We start from the raw sequence: 18,833 nt of genomic DNA on the forward strand, positions 1-18,833 counted from the left end.
GTATGTGCCGTACTGTTTGATGTTATTTCTGCAGAGCTGAGAGATGACCATTCAAATCCACTGGTCTTTGCTCTTTCTCTTCATCTTTCTCTTATCCTCCCCTCGGGGTTACAGTGCAACAATGTTTCATGGAGACGTTGATTCAAAGGAGGCCTTGGAGTGATGTCGTTCGGGCAGAGAAGATACTGCTCATGCAATAACTAGACTTCGTATCACACGTGTGCACAGAAATGTAACCATAACATGAGCATCTTTCATTTTCGAGCTGTCTAAATGATACATACGCTGTGTTTGTTCCTTACAACACAGGAACACTACACTGTTTCTCATAAGTCAAATGAGTTTTACAGAGAAACAACACAATGATCTTAATGTGAAACTTTTCTCAGTCTAATTTGCCTAATGGTTGTTTCCTACTAAAACGACATCTATTGCTTTGCTGGTGCACAGTGTGATGTATAGATATGAGCAACTCTTTGTTCTTTTGAGATTTGTTCTTGTTAGCTAGCTCACATCAACGACAGCAGCTGCTAGAAGCTAGAGTTATACTGAAAGTGGGTGGAAATGCCTGCAGCGTAGTTATAAGGCTGAAAACGCATTTTTACCATCAAACAATGACCCCATGGAGGTTAGAACCACTCTAATCTTGAAGCAAGAAGTGGAGCTTCGATGGAAGATATTTGATCATACAAGTACTTTATCAGTTCTTATATCATATATCACTTATCAGACTCAAAACTATTAAGAATTTGTAAAATCCAAAACGTCCAATTTATGATTGTGACTCTGATTTATTTTTTCTTCTGATAGTTCTGCCAACTCCAACTTAACATAACAGTTTAGGTTTACTTCAACCTGGCATATTTCCCATAAATGTGGGCAGTGTCACTCTTAGGATCGTGCTATCTTTGCACTCTCCGCCTCCGTGGTAGAAATTTAGAGAAACTCATATAATAACATGATAATCTTGCCAAACTGTAAGAGCTTTCTACAGCCCTGCAAGTTAAGATTTTTTTTTTTTACATTAATCATTATACACACTTGTCTCTGAGTCCAGTTAAAAATCAATAGTCATAGAAATATGCCAGTGAGGTGACCACAGCCACCAGTAACACAGACACATCGCTGTTATTTTCTTTCCTACATCTCTTTCCAGGAAATTCCTCTGAAACTAAACATTATCTAAGGTCTGCTCGTACAACACACACACATACACAGAAGTCACTGCAGCCAAACAAGCACACTCAGTCACACAGAATAGTGAAAAGGTCATGTCACACATATTTTCCCATCTACATTCTTGTATACTTCCACAGGCACAGACTCACGCACACACTCACTTCAACTCTCTATGAAAGTACAGCACAACGCTCTGTCACACTAACATACATTGACTTGGTGGTGGTGAAAGGAGCCCCTGCAGCTGTGTGTCTGTCTGCTCTGAACAGCAGAGCTGTGCAGAAGGAGTGAAAGTCAACAGAGGAACGCTTTCCGAGAGACGGTGACTTCAGTAGGTGGTGGAAATGGTAATGAGGGCGCACAACTTGTGTCTGTCAGGCTTGTCTGGAAGGTCGACGAGCGCTTGTATGTGTTCTTATGTGGCGTGTTTTTGCAATGAAAAGGGAGGCCGTAACTCCTAAATGTCACCAGACAATAGACAAACACTGAATTGCTCATATGTACCATCAGAAAGAGTAATACCATGAAGTCATATATTGAATTGTGTTCCATTTGGATTGCGGTTTGAAACAGCAGCATCTATTACCCTATTTCATTACAGTTTCATCAAGAAGCAAAAAACACCCACACATGCAGACACAATGTGCTCGTCAACAGATTAGTCTTTCATGCTGCATATGTGTATATGCAATTTGGCCCCCAGTCAAATTTATTGAATCTTTGTCTTTCTCCAAATCTTATGCGGTTGTGTTTTGTGTGTGTTTCTGCGTATGTGTGAGCTCAGAGTTTTACATCCCATGTCATCATCACAAGGTAAACTACGAAAAATCAAGATGACAGAGAGAGAAACTGAAAATTAAATATAGATGGAGAAGGAGAGATAAGATGGAGAGCGGAAAAACATATTCCAGATCGGAGAAGGGTACAAAATGCTACAGGGAGAGACCTCTGTCCTCCGCTCTGAATGTGACATCGGCAAAACAAAAAGGTGAAACTCGAAACCTTTTTTTAGAGGAGCTTTGTAAGTGAACAAGGAAGAGGGCTGAATCAAAGCTGAACTGATGAGACACAATGAGCTAGATTACAGGCCGAGTCTTCATTCCCTCCTCAATCTCTTTGAAACAGAGAAGCACTCAAAAGAGAAGTGACAGAAACTGTCAGCAGTAATAGGCATTGTAGTTGTCTCTTCGTTTTTGTATCTTTTAATATCCTCTCATCTAGCCCATCTCCCTTCATAAAATCCAATTTGCCTTGACATTGCTGGATGAATGGCGAGAAAATGTCAAAACCAAATGAACAATAAATATTTCAGAAGCCCAACCAAGAAGGGGAATTAAGATCCAAGTGCTTCCCCCCCCACAAAATATCCTAACTCATCATCCCATCACTGTGGTCTCACATCTTTTTAAACAGATCATATGGTATTATGGTATTCCTCATGTTTACTTTATTTCCAGCATGACACCTCACTTTCTTCATGCTTCCTTTGCTGCATCTTCATTTGCCTAAGCCCAGCTCCCACCTCATCGTTTCTTTACCAGCTGAAATATAAAAAAAAACATTTAGACTTTTCTGTCTGTACTCAGTTCTGCCATTCTTTAGCTAATGAACAGCAGAGATCCTGTGCCATAATAATTAAACTGCAGATACAGTAAGTGTTGGTAATTGAATGTGGATGTGGAAATGAGGAGAGGAGCCGTACTGGAGATTGGAGTGGTAGTGGAGCATTAAGCGCCACTCTGTCTGTCTCTCTGTCTGTCTGTCGGCCCACTGGGAGAGAGAGAGAGAGGAGAGGGGGGAAATTAGGGGAAGGAATTAAGTGAAAGAATGAGAACAAGACAGCAAGAAGGTGGCGATGAGAGAAAACCACCAGGGTGAGAGTGAGAGTGGGGAGATGGAGTATAATCAACGTGCATCGTGTGGGTTTATCATCCGTCTTGTTTTTAATAAGTGGAGACATATTACGATGATGATGTCATCTTAAGACAAATCCTGGGCCTGACGCTATGACAACACCCATGGTGATTTTATTAAGATACGGCTGCATTTTCAGAATCACAGCTGGAATTCCTGCATTCAAATTATACTCAGTGAGATTAATTATCAGGAGCAAGACATTTACGAGCCCACAGAGTTATTAAGCACTGACGAGTCTCTATAATGTGTCATGTGACACATTAGAGACAGGAAGTCGTTTTAAGGTATTGACTTCAAGATGTTAAATATAACAATTTTGTTTTGAGGTGGATTTTAAGTGGCTCATGGATTCTGGGGGTGTGTGTGTGTGTGTGTGTGCTCCTGTGACAAAATGACATTGGTCTCTAGTTAATTTAGCTGTGTCAACTCCTATTCAGCAGGCCCTTCTGTGAGCTTTCATCAAACCACAAATGGTTTTCTTCTCATGAATATGCAAACTTCCCCCCAATCAAGACACCATCCTGTTCTGGCACACATAATACCTCATGCAGGCAGATGTGTCTGTAAGTGTATGTGTGTGTGTGTGTGTGCTCAGATCAGTAAGTCACTCCTCATCTGCACACACAGCGTTGCTCATACAAGCCGCACACACACACACATACACACACACACACACACACAAATGATTGGCTGACTCACCACAGGAAGGATTATAGTTCACATCTGTCACACAAACACACCACATATCAAATGATGAAGCGTTTGCTTCAAGACAGTTTCATTTTCATAGACAGGGCTCGATCGTGCTTGAGATGTGGAGACAGGGAGACGTTTTCAAAGTGCCATAACTCTGCTGCAGGTGAACACCCATTCTTCACTTCTTTCACCTGAGTTTTTTCCATGTCAGCTTTCATGGCTTTTCAAAATGAAAAATGCCATTTTAATGGGTTTATTTGATAAGAAGTAGTATTAGGTGTTGTACTCTGGGTGTTCACTAATCCAGATATAAAAATCTTTGTAGTGTACAGAATTAGGGACAAGTTGAAATGTTTGTTTGTTTTGTTTTCTTGAATTCATAATTTGTACTGTTTAATTGAATTAGTCGTGCACAAAAGAAGAGAAATCCACTTGTTGGGCGTGCTGCAGAGTGCTGCCAGTGCACCATGGGACCCAATCACGCATGTTTAATGGACCCCAGTGCTTTATTATTATTGTTCTTATTATTTTTTACTCTGCATTCTGCATGTAATGGAGGAATCCACTGTAATTCACCCTGCACACAGTACGCACTTTAATCATCGACTGTTCTGCACAAACCAGCTCCTGTCCGACTTTCGTGGTGTTGCAGCCCTCAATTTTTTATGGTGTGGCTGACCACAACAAATGCTGGTTCCAACCTGTGGGAATTGTGCATTTTTGAAGTGACATAGAGGAATTTGATGGATGAAAGTCATAACTATTTTACAATAGGTGACCCTTTATGTCATTACCATTACAACAAAGTAAATATATATATATATATATACTTTAGATAGAATTTCTGAGAAAACTAATTTCAAGTACTTGCGCACAGACACTAGAATGACTTATTACATTAGTTTTAATATTCAACATAGATTCTTATCTGGTGAATTATATTTCTGGTATGTTTATGGTTTCCAGTGTCAAGTCTCTTTTGCTCAGATGCTGAAAATGCATATGAGAAAACAGACAACTTTGTGTGTATACTACAGTGTTTGGACACATGTACTCACACATACAGTACAGACGGTCTCCTCAGTTTTGAGTAGTGTGTTTAGAGACACTAACAAGAAATCTGTTCACACTTTATGCATTTAAGTCCTCAGGAGAAATACGATGTGCTGTGACACAAAATATTCCGTCCAATATGATGGCTAAAGCAGGCCACTGTGTATTTGTTGTGCATGTGTGCACACTGATTTATTCTACCCCATGCAAGTGGGGGAAGCCAAACACAGCATGAAATAGTATGCCAGCAGCTTGGTCGTGTTAGCTCACCGCTTTGACACTCACTGAATCTTAAGTCTGCATTTATTTCACACCAACACAAACAGGTAGTCAGTCAGACAGCACAGCAACTGCTGCTACATTCATGACTGAAGGCGCCAGAATGACTTTGATCTAGAAAAGTTACTCCTTCACGCAAAGTCAATAGCTTGCAGCACACATCTAATTAAAGTAAATGTAGGTATTTAGTGTCAGTCCACACTTATCTATAAGTTTTTTATCATATTAATGGTGCCACTATGGCGTATGTAGAACTGCAGAGTGATGCATCCATCTAGTTGACTGGAAGCGTTGATCAATTTCATTAACAAACAATTGGGATGCTGTTAATTTGCTATAGCACAATGTCTTCCATTAGACTGTTTCGTGAAGCATTTGGCTAGATGTTTTGCTAAAACCGGCCACACTTGGTAATTTAGTCACCCATTCCTTGAGGCAACATCACCATTATAGGCTGCTCCAACTCAGAGTTACAATTTGCTTTCAGCAGAGACCATAAGAACTTTGTGAGTGAGTCATAGTGTGTAGTATGAAATAACAAGCAAGTAAGGGACTATTTTTTTCAGACTGTGTGTGATCATTACCATGTGCTATGCTAATTTTCCAAATGCACACATGTATATTCATAGAGGCTGAGTGTAATTTTGACACATTACAAACATGGGAAAATATGGCAGCACCATGGATATTAACAGTCATGGGAAGCAGACCTTAATGCCTGTTTATGATCAGTGAACAGCTTCTTTTTTCCTTTCTACTTTAGACTCTGGTCAGTGGAACGTTGTTGGTTTCACTTATGTAGAATTGGATGTGTCATTCATGTGCCTGTTTTAATTGACATACACAATTTAGACCTAAATTCCCCCGCTTTCTTTCTCACTGCACTTAAATATCAATTTCTGCTGCAGGTCAGGAACCTAATTCCACTCTGACCATTTTATTTGAACACTACAATTAGATGTGAAAGTCATTTGGCTTTTTTGTGGTCAGTAAATTCTGTTGCTTTAGGAACCGTGAAATTTGTGTAGAAACTATTAACTAAATCAAAAATGTGCTGTGATTACCAATGGATGTTTTCTTTCATCCTCATGAAGTTGATTCATGGCCATGCAACGTTACAGTGTCAGAGCTTTTATTGTACTGAGCAGTCAGAAGTTGGAAGTCAACTTCTGCACCTTTAAATTAATAATTTAAATATTTTTAACCAGAATTCAGCTTATAAACGATAACCGGCAGCTCTGTACAGATACTTAAAGGAGGATTTTAATCTTGATTATTGCTCATACTCTCTTCTGTCATCAGACTTTCCCCATTTCCTGTTTTTTTCTGTAATGTCCGTGACACAAACGCAAATCAAATCTTTTCAGTCTCGACAGTAAAGTTGTTGCTGTTTATCGTCTTTCTGTAGTATAAGATCTGAATGAAGTTTCATGTTAGCAAGGACAGGTAAGGGCAGTCATTTTCTCTATAATAGTATCATTTAAGCAAGTTATTGAATACTGGCAATTGTCCTTTAAACTGTATTTGGTCTCCTCATTGAAACACATTAAAAATGGCTTCCAGTGAGTTTTTCATCAAGATACACAATAAAGTCACAACAAGGATCCTCTTTTCAAAGGAAGCCATTATTTGTTACAGCTGGCCATTTGCCATCCATGGGAGTGCAGCTTCTGTGACACAGAGATTTGTCAGGAAAAAAAAGACTCACAGAGATCAATTAGCCCCCTGACCCGAAATCATATTTGATAAAAATGACCATGGGAATATGTGAAAGATCTATTCATTAACTTTTTGGCTCTTTTACACCTTTAGGCTTTGTTAAATCATTCCTAGTTTTTCTTTGGCCTGCACTGGTGAACATCACAGCTGTTTGTAGCTGTTATCTATCAGCAGGAGTACGGTACTATGACATTACTTTGGTGTTTTTTCTAATTTTACATACTGTCATAAAGCACAAAGAGAGTCAACGATTATAAACAATAATTAAAATTAGCATGATTTCAGCAAACCAGACAAACTTTAAGTGGGTTAATTCATCAAAACGCTTTTTCAGGAACTTTACAAGGAATATAATTTCTCAGTAAAACACTTATTTGTGCAACCCTTATCATAAATAAACATATTATCACCTTAGTTATTTGTTTAGTTTGTCTGATCCTTATCATGGATGTTATCCATTATCAGCCAGTAACAAAGATATCACCAGAGTGCAGCCTGACACAGCGATCCATCACAGGCAAAGGACGTGACACTGTCAGTCTCAGACGAATACATCTGTCGCTGTGGAGATAACTCACTGAACTTGGGTTTCTATTTGCTTCTAGAAGAGATCAAGGCAGACAATGACCTTGCACCGGAGCTGTTAGGCATTGGAGCCCATTGGCTGTAATTGCCTGTCAAGCAGCAGACGTGGGGTTTGACAGAGTGGTTGGACAGTGTAATCCAGGTGTTTGCAGTGTCAACGTGGGCCTTACTGAGTACTCTGATGGGAGACTGGAAGAAAACAGTCCGACCTTTGTGTCCCTCATGACCTGAGCTGTGTGCTATTAGGCTATTTATTGCATCATATGTGGTTACTTTAATGATGGCATCAGATTGGAGTGGACAGATTTCCCTTGGCTCTCTTTACTCTAAATTATCATGCGTGACGGTGTTCGGACTGTGATAGTTTTTATTTATATACCTAGGTTTTAATTGCACTCAGCATTTATAATACATCTACAGTGTGCACACTCAAATTAGGGTTTCATTCATTAACAGCTTATTAAGTAATTAAATATGTCAATTTTAATGAACTCCTCATTTGTCTTGCTTACCATCTGCCAGTATCCTAACAGTCTGGATGTACAGGTATTGTATTTTACACTGCACATTTTCTGCCAACTGTTTGATTGTTGGATTTTCACAGGTGATGTACGCATAAATCGTTAGAGATGTGCCATGCTCCTCGACTCAAAATAGTCCATCACATACAGTATCCACCTGTAAAACTGAATGTAGTGTACTTTGGTGATTTAAATAAACAACATAAAATGTGTTTAATTGTGAGATGTGTGTGATACTTATTGCAGTCATTAATATATCTCAGCTGACTACCTGAATGTACTGAATGAGGGGTTCAGGGAGCATGACACATTATTTTTGCAGAAGGATTGACCGCCACAGAGTCCAGACCTTAAACCCATTCAGAATCTTTGGGATGTGCTGGAAAAAAACTTTACTCAGTGCTCTGATCCAACGTCAGCAGATTTGTGAGAAACGAATGGACGGGCATAAACTTGGTGACATTACATGAGCTTATGGAAACAATGCCATGGTGGATGAATTCTGTAATCAAAGGAAAAGAAGGTCAAACAAATATTAGACTGTGTCAGTGGGCCTTATAATCCGGTGCGCCTTATATATGGATCAATATTGAGCCGCAACAGGTCTCGCAACTACGGTAAACAGCCGCCGACTCCATTTTCCCTCGAAGAAGAAGTAGCACGCGGTGCATGCAGGGATATATGACTTTGCGTAGCGTGCCGTTGTTATGCCGAGTTTTGCATGCCTGCCGACATCTGCATGCCCCACTCTAATCAGGGGGGAAGATGCGGATCTCGGCAACTACGAGTTGCCAAATATAGCACCCCTCCCTTAAACACCGTTTTATTTCCATTTGTGTGTTTGTGCAAAGACCCCAAAAAGGCTCCTATTAAGAGACACGGTTACGAGACAGAGTTTAAACTCAAGTCGATCAGTCACGCAGTAGAACACGGGAATAGACCAGCAGCGACAGAATTTAACATTAATGAATAAATGGTGGGTTTCTTGTCTTTACTGGAGTTGTGAACTGAGGAGTACATTGCTCTCAACTACATTTTATCCTATCTTTTCTTTATGTAACTGAAAGAAACAGAAAGAAAATAAATGAACAAATAATACACATCGTTACACATTTCGTATGTTACACTCGCACACGCTAGCTTGACTTGAATGAAGCTAATTACAATAACACGCACACGTAATTTATCACATGTAACATGTAACAACTAACAAACTTCTAATGACAATAAACATGTTAATACTTGCAAAGACAAATGCTTTCCAAGGCACAAACGTATAAATCACACTCAGCATAAAAATGAACCAGTTCGATTTTACTGTAGAAACTAAACTAGTTTAATTTACCGACGGAGAAAATACGTCAAAGCTGTACTATTGAACAGAGAGTGGAAAGAGCGCTCACTCTGCAACTAATTATCTTAACAAAGATCAACCAAAATACACAACTCTCCCTCTGATAAATTTTAAGAACAATACTATAATACTTTGTAGCTGCCTTTGTCACAACTTATTGTTATTCATTTATCACTTCAACTGAAAGGCCTGACACGGCCAGAGCACATCATCAACATCATTTTTGGAGTGAACGGAGTTGTCAGAGCGCTGGTTTGTAATCTATTAATCAAGTTTGACCGACCTATCTGACTGTTTTGTTGACATTCCCTTTAGCGCAGCTCCATCTAATTTTGCATAACGTAACGCCAGCCTCTACTGTAGCGTCTATGCTATGCGCCTTATAATGCGGTGCGCTTTATAGTGCGGAAAATACGGTATTTATTATGTCTGCATATTGTTTCTTTAAAAGAGGTCTTGTTGAAGATTAAAGAAGAAGTAGTCATTTTCCACTATTTGAGCCGGAAATGCTCTCTCTCAGATTCTCCTGGGTTTTACTTTTTCCAGTAGCTCCTAAAAATGATGAGTTACACATATATGTGCACGAGAGATTAATTCTGCAAAAGACGTTATATGAGAAAGCTTTCCATCTGTGTCTCCACCTTCCAGTCACCTTCCTCGTTCTGCACCATTATGACTGAATTCACAGACACTCTGACCCTGACAGTGTCGGTGTAATTATCCTAATGAGGTCTCCTACACCTTTTATGCAGTCAGAGTATATTGTACCTCTCTTCCTCTCTGACTCGGCATCTGAGTGTGTGCTCATTTGTGTTAAGACTCACATTTCAACTCTGATGGCCACAGTTTTCATTTTCACACACACACATAAACTACGTGCACAGCCCTTTTGTGCACAGAGAACCCTCTTCTCTGTGAAAGAAATAAATTGGCCATCATACAGACACAGACTGAGAAAGAGGCAAAGAAAAGAGAGAGGAATTGCATAATTAGGTGTCTGGCTTTTCATAACTCGTTGTTGTGGTGAAAGACTCCTGCTTAGATTGAAGAGTACCAAAGGATATAAAGGTAAGCTCATAGGCAGACATCAGACTCCAGAGTGTCTGGGTGTCTGGCCTGAACAAAACCCAGTTTATGACAAGAAAACAGAATTCAGCCCTGCAGTAGGCCGAGGAAATCATAGATCAAGCTGAAGATACACAGACTAAGACTGAGATAATCAAACCGATGGCTGATGATTAGAGCAATAACACGCAGAGTCAAGTGAAGAAGTGCTACTCTCATGAATACAACACTGGATTAAAGCAGGGATGGACTTTCTCCTAAGAAAAATTATGATATTTGGAAATCATGGAACAGAAATGAAACATTGTATGAAACTTTATTATCACAATAATAGTCACCAAAATGATCACAGTCCATTTTTGTTATATGGTTTTGCTAAACCAATAAATATAATATTGATACCCTCACTGTACTCTACTATTGCTGATATTATGTTTAAGATCAATATAAAATCACAAATGGTTTTAACATGTATTCTATGCAGTTGTCAAACAACTAATACACTCTTAATATCTAATATATCTTAATCAATCCATCTGTCTACACGGTGCCAGTTTGTTGCTAACTGTGGTTGATACTGGACAAACTTAACAAACTAATAAGTGCAACAGAAAGAATAAAAAGAAAAAAGCAGAAAACAATCATTCAGATATTTCATAGAAAAAAAGCATTCAAAACCACTTTCACTCTTGGTTTTAAGCTGAAAGTATGCATCAACAATTTGCTTAGTAAAGAGGAGTTGTTGCTCATTGAACAGATTTAGTTTCAAAACAACAGTTCATGTTTTATTCCCCAGAATAGAAGAGCAGAAAAGAGCGCAGTGTGTGTTTTCCACACAAATCTGACTGCATTGGTGGGCACACAACAGAAAATTTGCTGTACATAGAGACAGTTGTCTAAAACAAGAACATAGCCAAAGTCAACTACTGTACAGTGAACCAGAAGAGCTGCAGGCTCTGCGATTGATGTACTTGCGATTCTGCAAGTTTGTTATGTGCTCCACTGTCCACCTTTTCATTCATCTACTGTTTCTCCTTCTATCTTTGTCTTTCTGCCCAGTGCTGGGAGGTGTGGAGTCACGCAGTGTGCTGAGGAAGATCAGTGACATGCTGGAGGTGATTCTGAAGAGGATGGACACCCTGTCCAATCTCGACAACACCTCCACCACCGACGCACGGCGCCTGGATGAGCTCAGCTCCGCTATTAACAGGTTTGATGGTTTTTTTTCCTTTATTGTTTGGTCCTGTTGCGTACGCTTTAACTGGTTTTAATAGTAATTCAGTTGTAAATAGATGCAAAAAGGTCATAGTTATTTATTATTTGTAAAGACTTGAATGACTCTAATAACTTTAGTACATGAACTCTTTATGTACGTAGACTGTATGATGAAAACACCTACTGAATCTTTGGCTACAATGCAAGTCACTGTGTAAGCCAAAATTACATAGTGAATACCTGCATTTAGTCTACATCATAATATATGTATGACTATTATAATATAGCATGAGATGAGTTCAGTTTGCAAAAACTAAAAAAAAAAAGGAAAATGCCTTATAATGGAAAAGCACTTTTAGTTTGTTTCTGTTTGCTGTACACTGAAAACAAACAAAAAATATGAGATTGAATTTTAACATATATTGTCACAGCCTGCCTTAAAGCTGGACAAAGAAGAAGAGACCAGACATGAGTAATAACTAAAAAGTGTGTTTATTTTACATAACTAAATAGACAAATGAACACAAAGACAAAACAAACAACAAAACCAAAGTGAAAGAGCAGGTGAGAGAAAGAGACTGGCTGACTGCCACCAGTTTTAATACTGCAGCCAGTGAGCTGAGTCTCACTGACGCCCCAACTCAGCCCACCAGGCTCCTGCACTGAGAAAGACCTGTAGAGACGAAGGGTCATCGTATTTATTAAGTGATTAACTTGACCTTCTGATGAAGTTCTTTAATGACTTGGATGTGTGTTTTGGGTCCCTGTCTTAATATGGGATGAAGCACCTGTACACTGGCAGACAAAGTGTTTTTGTGCACCTCTGAAGGAATCCTGCTGCTATCACAAGCTGTATCATTGATTAAAAATGGGTGAGGCCTTTCCAGGAGAAGCTATGCAAGCCCAAGTCACGGTGCCATCTCCATTGATTACCAGATAAGCTTGTGTGATTTGTATCATGAGCTGATTCTTTTTTCTTCCAAACATTTGCCCTTCTGTCACTTTTATAAAAGTTAATCTTGGTTAATCTGGCAAATTGCAATTCATTCCTATTCTGTGGAGGTTGTTGGTGATGTCATTAACTGTTGTTTGTTTTTATTTTATTTTATTCTGTCTTTTCAGCTCTCACAATAGCCCTCTTATGTGAGATACTGTATATGTTGCTCAGTACTCCAGTGGCTTAAATTGCATTTATCCTATAGACTTCATGTAGAGTTATCATTTTTACCAGCAAACAGTTTCACAGAAAGAAAAAAAAATCCAAGACTTGTCTTGGTATTGCAGTTTTGGGAGAGACTGTAAGTGGTGCATTGCTAACACAGCAATATTGCACCTTATGATCAGCTCAGATCTATATAAACAGAGAGCAGCTGGTGGAGCTTTCTAGCCGCCACATAATACATGAAATGCTGTAATGACACTATTACACTTAAACCGTGTTCCTTATTGTCATTCATACTGTACTGCACTTCACTTGACTTGTAAGTTCTATCTTCTCTCCTTTTTACCCCCGGTCCTTATTGTGTTTGACTCTCATCTACACTTACATTTTTTCCTCATACTGTACAGTCACCTGTAGAAAATTGCTGCCTATTACCTCCAAATCGCTGCTGCAAACAGGGAAGACTTATATGACCTTGCTGCTCCTCTCTTTGCCCCGTTGGCACCAAAACATCCTATCTGTCTCTTCTGTGCAATGTTCTTTTTATTCTGACTGCTTTCATTTTCAAACACTCTGACTAAACTCAGCAGCAGGAGTGATGTGATACACACACAGAAATCCCTTCACTTCCTTGAACCTTGTTTAGTGATCTCAGATAAGTGCCGGTTCAGATCAGTGCAGAGGCTCAAAGACGGAGGGATGGAACGATTAATATGGTCTGGCATTGGTGTTAACTGCAATCGATCGTCTAGTAATGGGCTGTTTAATGTGTAGGAAGCCGTTCGTGGTACATGCTGGTTGTAAATGTAGCACAAGTAATTAAAATACAAGAGCTGAGATTAATGTTATATGACTATTCAGTTTGAAATAATATTACTGAATAGTTTTTCTTAGACTTTCTAAGGCAACAACTTTTAGAAAAGTTCAGGATACATGTACTTTTTCTTATATTCATGTTTATTTCTCCAAATTAGTTGAAAATTTAGGCATGTAGACTTTTTTCCCCTCGAACCCCAGAAATATAGAACAGCTAAGTTCAATTTATGAAAATTTAAGAAAATTAGGAAAGTGTCGTTCCTCAGGGCAGAGTATTGGTCAGTGTTACTTTATCATGTGGACAGGACCTGGGAATCAAGCCACCAACCCTGTGGGGGTTTGGCCAGCAATCTGAATTAGAATAACGTTAAAAATAAGAAAACAATTTAATATATTTTTACAAAAGAATTCAAACTAAGATTCTTCAAAAATTCTGAGAAACTGTGTCTCGGACTGAATTTTTTGATTAGTTAGATTTAATATCTTTTCTCAAAATTAGTAATTTATTTAATTATACTAACTCTAGGACAAAGAATCTGTCTTGGTTCCTCAAGAGCTGATTTCTTTTAAACAAAGGGTGAGAAAAATAATCTTGAACATTTTTAAAAGCTTAGTCTCAGTGTGAGACAAGCAGGCGTTATTTCTCAGGAGTGTTCAAACATGTTAAATTGATCAAACTCTTATGCTTAATAATGAGCTTAAAGATACAGTATGGAATTTTTTTTGAATAGTTTTTGCCCTATTTTAATCTGGAGAGGTGCAGGCTTAGTCTCCTGTGACAGTGCTTCTAGCAGCAACGCTCACCCTCCTAACAAATCAGACAAGGTCAATTATTTCTGCTTGATTACTAAGTTTTGGAGCATTCTCATTTATTGTAATTTCATCATGCCGACCACCTGAAGCACTGGACAGAGCATGGTCTTATGGAATAAAAAATAGCATGCATGATTAAAATAGCATGTAAGGGTATCTGAGTGGAAGAGAGGGAGGGAAACACTGAGCGGCCACTACAGAGCAGCAGCAGTGCTATCTGCTTGGCCTGATGCTGCATAGCACACAACTGGCATACAACCAATTGCCCACACTTGTAACTGAGATTGCAAACGGTTATTTGATCATTGTGTCTATGTCCTGTATGTGCTACCTCTAATTCAAATAACAATTACCTGTTAATTATATTATATATATTATAATTAATGATATGCTGAATGGATATTGACTCAAATGAGTTAAACATTATTACAATATATATTGCATAGCATAATTAGCTGCAACAATGTGCCAAAACAAAAACATCGAAGCAACATGGATTAATGGTGTGACAGCAGTAGATGATTTGTGATCACATAAATAACCAGTAATCCCCACAGTCCCCACTGCTACACTACACTACCAGTTCAGTTTTATTCTGGCTCACTACAATGTAGACTTTTTAATGCTACAGTTTAAAAACTAGCCTTGAAAATAGAAACTGAAACCCGTGGTACTTGTAAACATAACTTGCATTTCAAGACTTGTCTAAAATGGTGTTAGTACAAGCTGATTCAAGCCATACAGAATGGTGTCATAATGTGTGTGCAGCATTTATACAGGCTCAGAGATTGGCACATTCTCTATACTCATCTTACTTTGTGTAACACTGAGATGAACTCTATTTGAAAAGTGCTTCTTGTCAACATCAGTGCTCTCTAAGCAATGTGAAATCCAAATCAGAAGACACTGCAGAAAATAAATCCATTTTGTGTTGTTCTGAACACAGTTGCTTTGTTTGATCTGGAATAAAGGGTTTTGATTCAGAAAGAAGAATAAAAAGGATATCGACTAAAGAAACTGTGGAGGGCACACACGTCTTGATGATGTTCTTTTTATGGCTTCCTGCTGATGATGGAAAATAATATGTTCTGTGTGTGTGTGTGTGTGTGTGTGTGTGTGTGTGTGTGTGTGTGTGTGTGTGTGTGTGTGTGCGCGCAGTTGTGGGACTCTGTGTGCTAGTTCACTTGAGGTGACACTTGCGAAAACCAGCCTGGGCATAAGACCAGGGCACAGACCCCTGCAAGCTATAGCAGTGCATAGCCTGCAAGATTAATGCCACACACACACACACAGACATAAGTCTCTTTCAGTCCAGTGATTTTCATTCCATCACTCATTTCCTTTCTCTTCTTGCCTCCTCTTCTATTTTTTTTTTTTTTACTAGTCTTTTTCCTTCTCTTGCCTTCACACACATGCAGAGAGCGAGACTCAGTGAAAACGGTAGACAGGTATGAGTGACATGGTAAAGGGTGATTTTTGCCAGCAGAGAGAATCAAATGGGAAGATAAAGATTTATAAAAATACATATCCCAAATCCAGGCCAGTCAGGCGCACAGTCACTGAAAGACACACACATACTGGGCGGGAGTCTCATCTCCCTCTGAGCTTCATTGGTGATGACACACTCTTGTGTAGCAGGGAATGGGACTTGATGTCTGAGGCTCCAGCCTACGATTCACCCACAGGGCAGCCACTCGTTAGTTTAAAACGGAAAAAAAAAATAACGAGGAAAGGCGAGAGGGACAGGGACAGCAAAGAGTCTGAGAAAATGAGAGGGGGAGAGATGAAGGAGGGGAAATGGATGCAGAGTTGATTCACTTTATTTTACTGTGCAGTGGATAAGAAGGGAGATTGGTAAGCCTACCCCTAGGCGTACGCTCTCTGAAGATCACTGCTCTAGCTCGGCTTTACCTATTTCTCCTCCTTTAAGCACACATCTAAGCTCTGTCAGTGACAACCTATATCCTGGGAAGCCTTGCTTTCCGCAACTCTCGAGTCAATACTGTAGCATTTGTGGAATCAGTCAGCAAACTATACAGATAAATTCTTCAATGGTTCTGTGCAGAGACCAGGTAGAGAAATAAACTGCAGCAAATACAGTTTAAACCGAAGTTTTCTCCGTACGTGAAAACCAGTGTGAGGAGGTGTGCCCGTGTGTATTCATGCATGTGCACTGGCGCTTGTGTCTTTCTTAAAATGAGCATTTGAGTTAGTGCAATGTTTTAAACACCACAGCATGGGCTGAACAGACACCAGCTATACGCACAAACACGCACACCGACAACTTATCACGTGCATCTCTGACCCTGGACAACAGCTTTGTTTGATGGGATGCTGCCAGAACTGCCCTGGTCCCTTAAGAGGATGAGCTCATTAGACAGAGGGAGAGGGGAAAAGACGTAAGAACATGAGAACACATCTTTTTTTATTTTTATCCTTAGAAACTCTCTCTCCCTCTCTAGTTATCATTGATTTTCTCTTAACGTTTTTCTCTCTGTGTTCTACTTCTGCTTGGCATCTGCCAGTGGGTTTCCTCTTGTTGTTTCTTCTCCCCTTATACTTTCCTCCCGTTTTGTCTTCTCTTTGCTGTACCTCATTTCTGTTTTGTTTCCCTCATTTGTAAAAGAGCCAGCTGTCTCCATTCATCAAACGACATGAAGCTTCATTGCATGTAGCATGCAACAGCAGGCCATCAAATATGTATATTGCTGTATTCTTTGATCATAATCAATGTTTAATGTTTCAGTCAAGCTGGTTTGTTGGCTTCCACAGAAAGGCGCTGAGGATCTCTTTATTTTTTCCTTTCTTTTTCTTAATAGAAAAGTCCCCTTGGAGTTCTTGGTCTCTTTACTTTTGATGGTTGATTCTCATATTATCTGTCTGCATTCATTCCAACTGTATGTTCTTGTTTTTTCTTTTGTTCTCTTATTCTTCTTTTGATCATATTGCACAATCCTCTGCCTTCTTTTTTCATCCGTTTCTCTGCCTTAGTGTCTCCTTCTTTGGCTTTCTGCCCTTTTTTTTAATCTCACCTCACATTAGAGGTGAGATGAGAGCGTTAAGTGTTACAGAGGCCAGCTCGCGTGATCACAGCGAGGTTCGCCCTAAGTTGGCCCCCAAAGAAACTGTACAGTAGCAGGGCAACCTGACTTACCAAGCAAGAGTTTTGTCCTTCAGGTCAAAAACACTGCACCTTTTATAGGTAAGGAACCGTAGCATCTCTAACCCTCTACAGCTGGAAACGTTTGTGCGCTCTCATCTAATCTAATAATACTGGTTTTTAATATAATCTTATAGCCTAGTATAATGATGGCGCTCATTATAAGGCAATATAATGTAATAACTTTCACTAATGTGTATGCTGCATTTGTCTCACTTGCTCAGAATGGAGCACTGATCTAATTAGTTCTGTCATATGCTTTTATTGGGATAAGTCTATTTCAGGGGCTTTCCCGTCAAGCATGTTTAGAAAGGTTTAGTTACACAGTGAGATTTTTTTATTTAGTGTCTGTTGGCTCCTTAGAGGAAATCCATTTGTGGCATTAACCACACTGACAATAATGAAAATTATTTCCTACTCTTCCAAAGCTGTTGTGTAGAAACACAACTATACATATGTACAATATCTTTATTTATTCCTCCGCAATATGGACGTTAGAGGTCAGTTAAATAAAACCGGAAAGTTTATAGCAAAGTGTGAAATCAATGAGGGTCAACACCTCCATCTCTGAGTCCATGAGATGGAGGTAATCTGCCAGGAAATGACGAAAACAGATTGCTCCCTTCAGGTGTAGAGAGAGTCACTGCCAGAAGTAGCATATAGTTCAAATATCATATAATCTTGTTCTTGAAGATATAGTGCAGCAGCAGTAGAATATGCAATAGAAAGCTTAGCCTGAAGGTAAAGCTCACTACTTACCAGTCAATCAATGTGTAATGTAGAGTTTTGTGTAATAACTAAAAGAATGAGACCAAGTCAAAAGTGACTTTCTTTGTCAGGGTGGCTGGACTCACACACTGGGCTCATACTGTAGATAGAAGAAGTGCACAAAACAACCACTGCTCATTTGCATTGAAGGAGTTCGTTAAAGTTTGGGCATCTCATCTCTAAATCACCTGGATGCTCCTCTCTGGATGTAGTCCAGTCACGTCCAACTAGCCTGGGACAAAACAGTAACCTGGAGCACACTGAAGGGATTAAATACCCCATCTGGCCCAGAAATATATAGAAATGCCCTTCAGGAACAACTGAAGGCCATGGCTAGAGAGAAGGACAAGTGGAAAACCTTGTAACCCAGACCCAGATAAGTGAGGAAAATGAATGAACGGTACTGGCGATGTAATGGGGTCACTGCTTCCATGTGAGGGCGAAATCCCTCCCTCCAAACAGGTGGTTACTGTCTCAATGTTTAATTTCCTTTTTTGCTTATGACAATTTGTAAAAAGTAGTTACAATCGG

General features: G+C 39.4%; 1 protein-coding gene across 1 annotated transcript in view; it reads left to right on the top strand.

Moving 5' to 3' along the window:
* Positions 1 to 18,833, top strand: part of LOC113162216 (alpha-1,6-mannosylglycoprotein 6-beta-N-acetylglucosaminyltransferase B-like) — a 104,770-nt gene that overhangs the window by 19,646 nt on the left and 66,291 nt on the right. The window contains exon 3 of the mRNA XM_026360249.1: positions 11,428 to 11,578. Within this exon, the coding sequence (XP_026216034.1) occupies positions 11,428 to 11,578 (151 nt within the window). The remainder of the gene's footprint in view (positions 1 to 11,427; positions 11,579 to 18,833) is intronic.

This window comes from Anabas testudineus, chromosome 1 (assembly GCF_900324465.2).
Source record: "Anabas testudineus chromosome 1, fAnaTes1.2, whole genome shotgun sequence".
NCBI classification, from domain to species: Eukaryota; Metazoa; Chordata; class Actinopteri; order Anabantiformes; family Anabantidae; genus Anabas; species Anabas testudineus.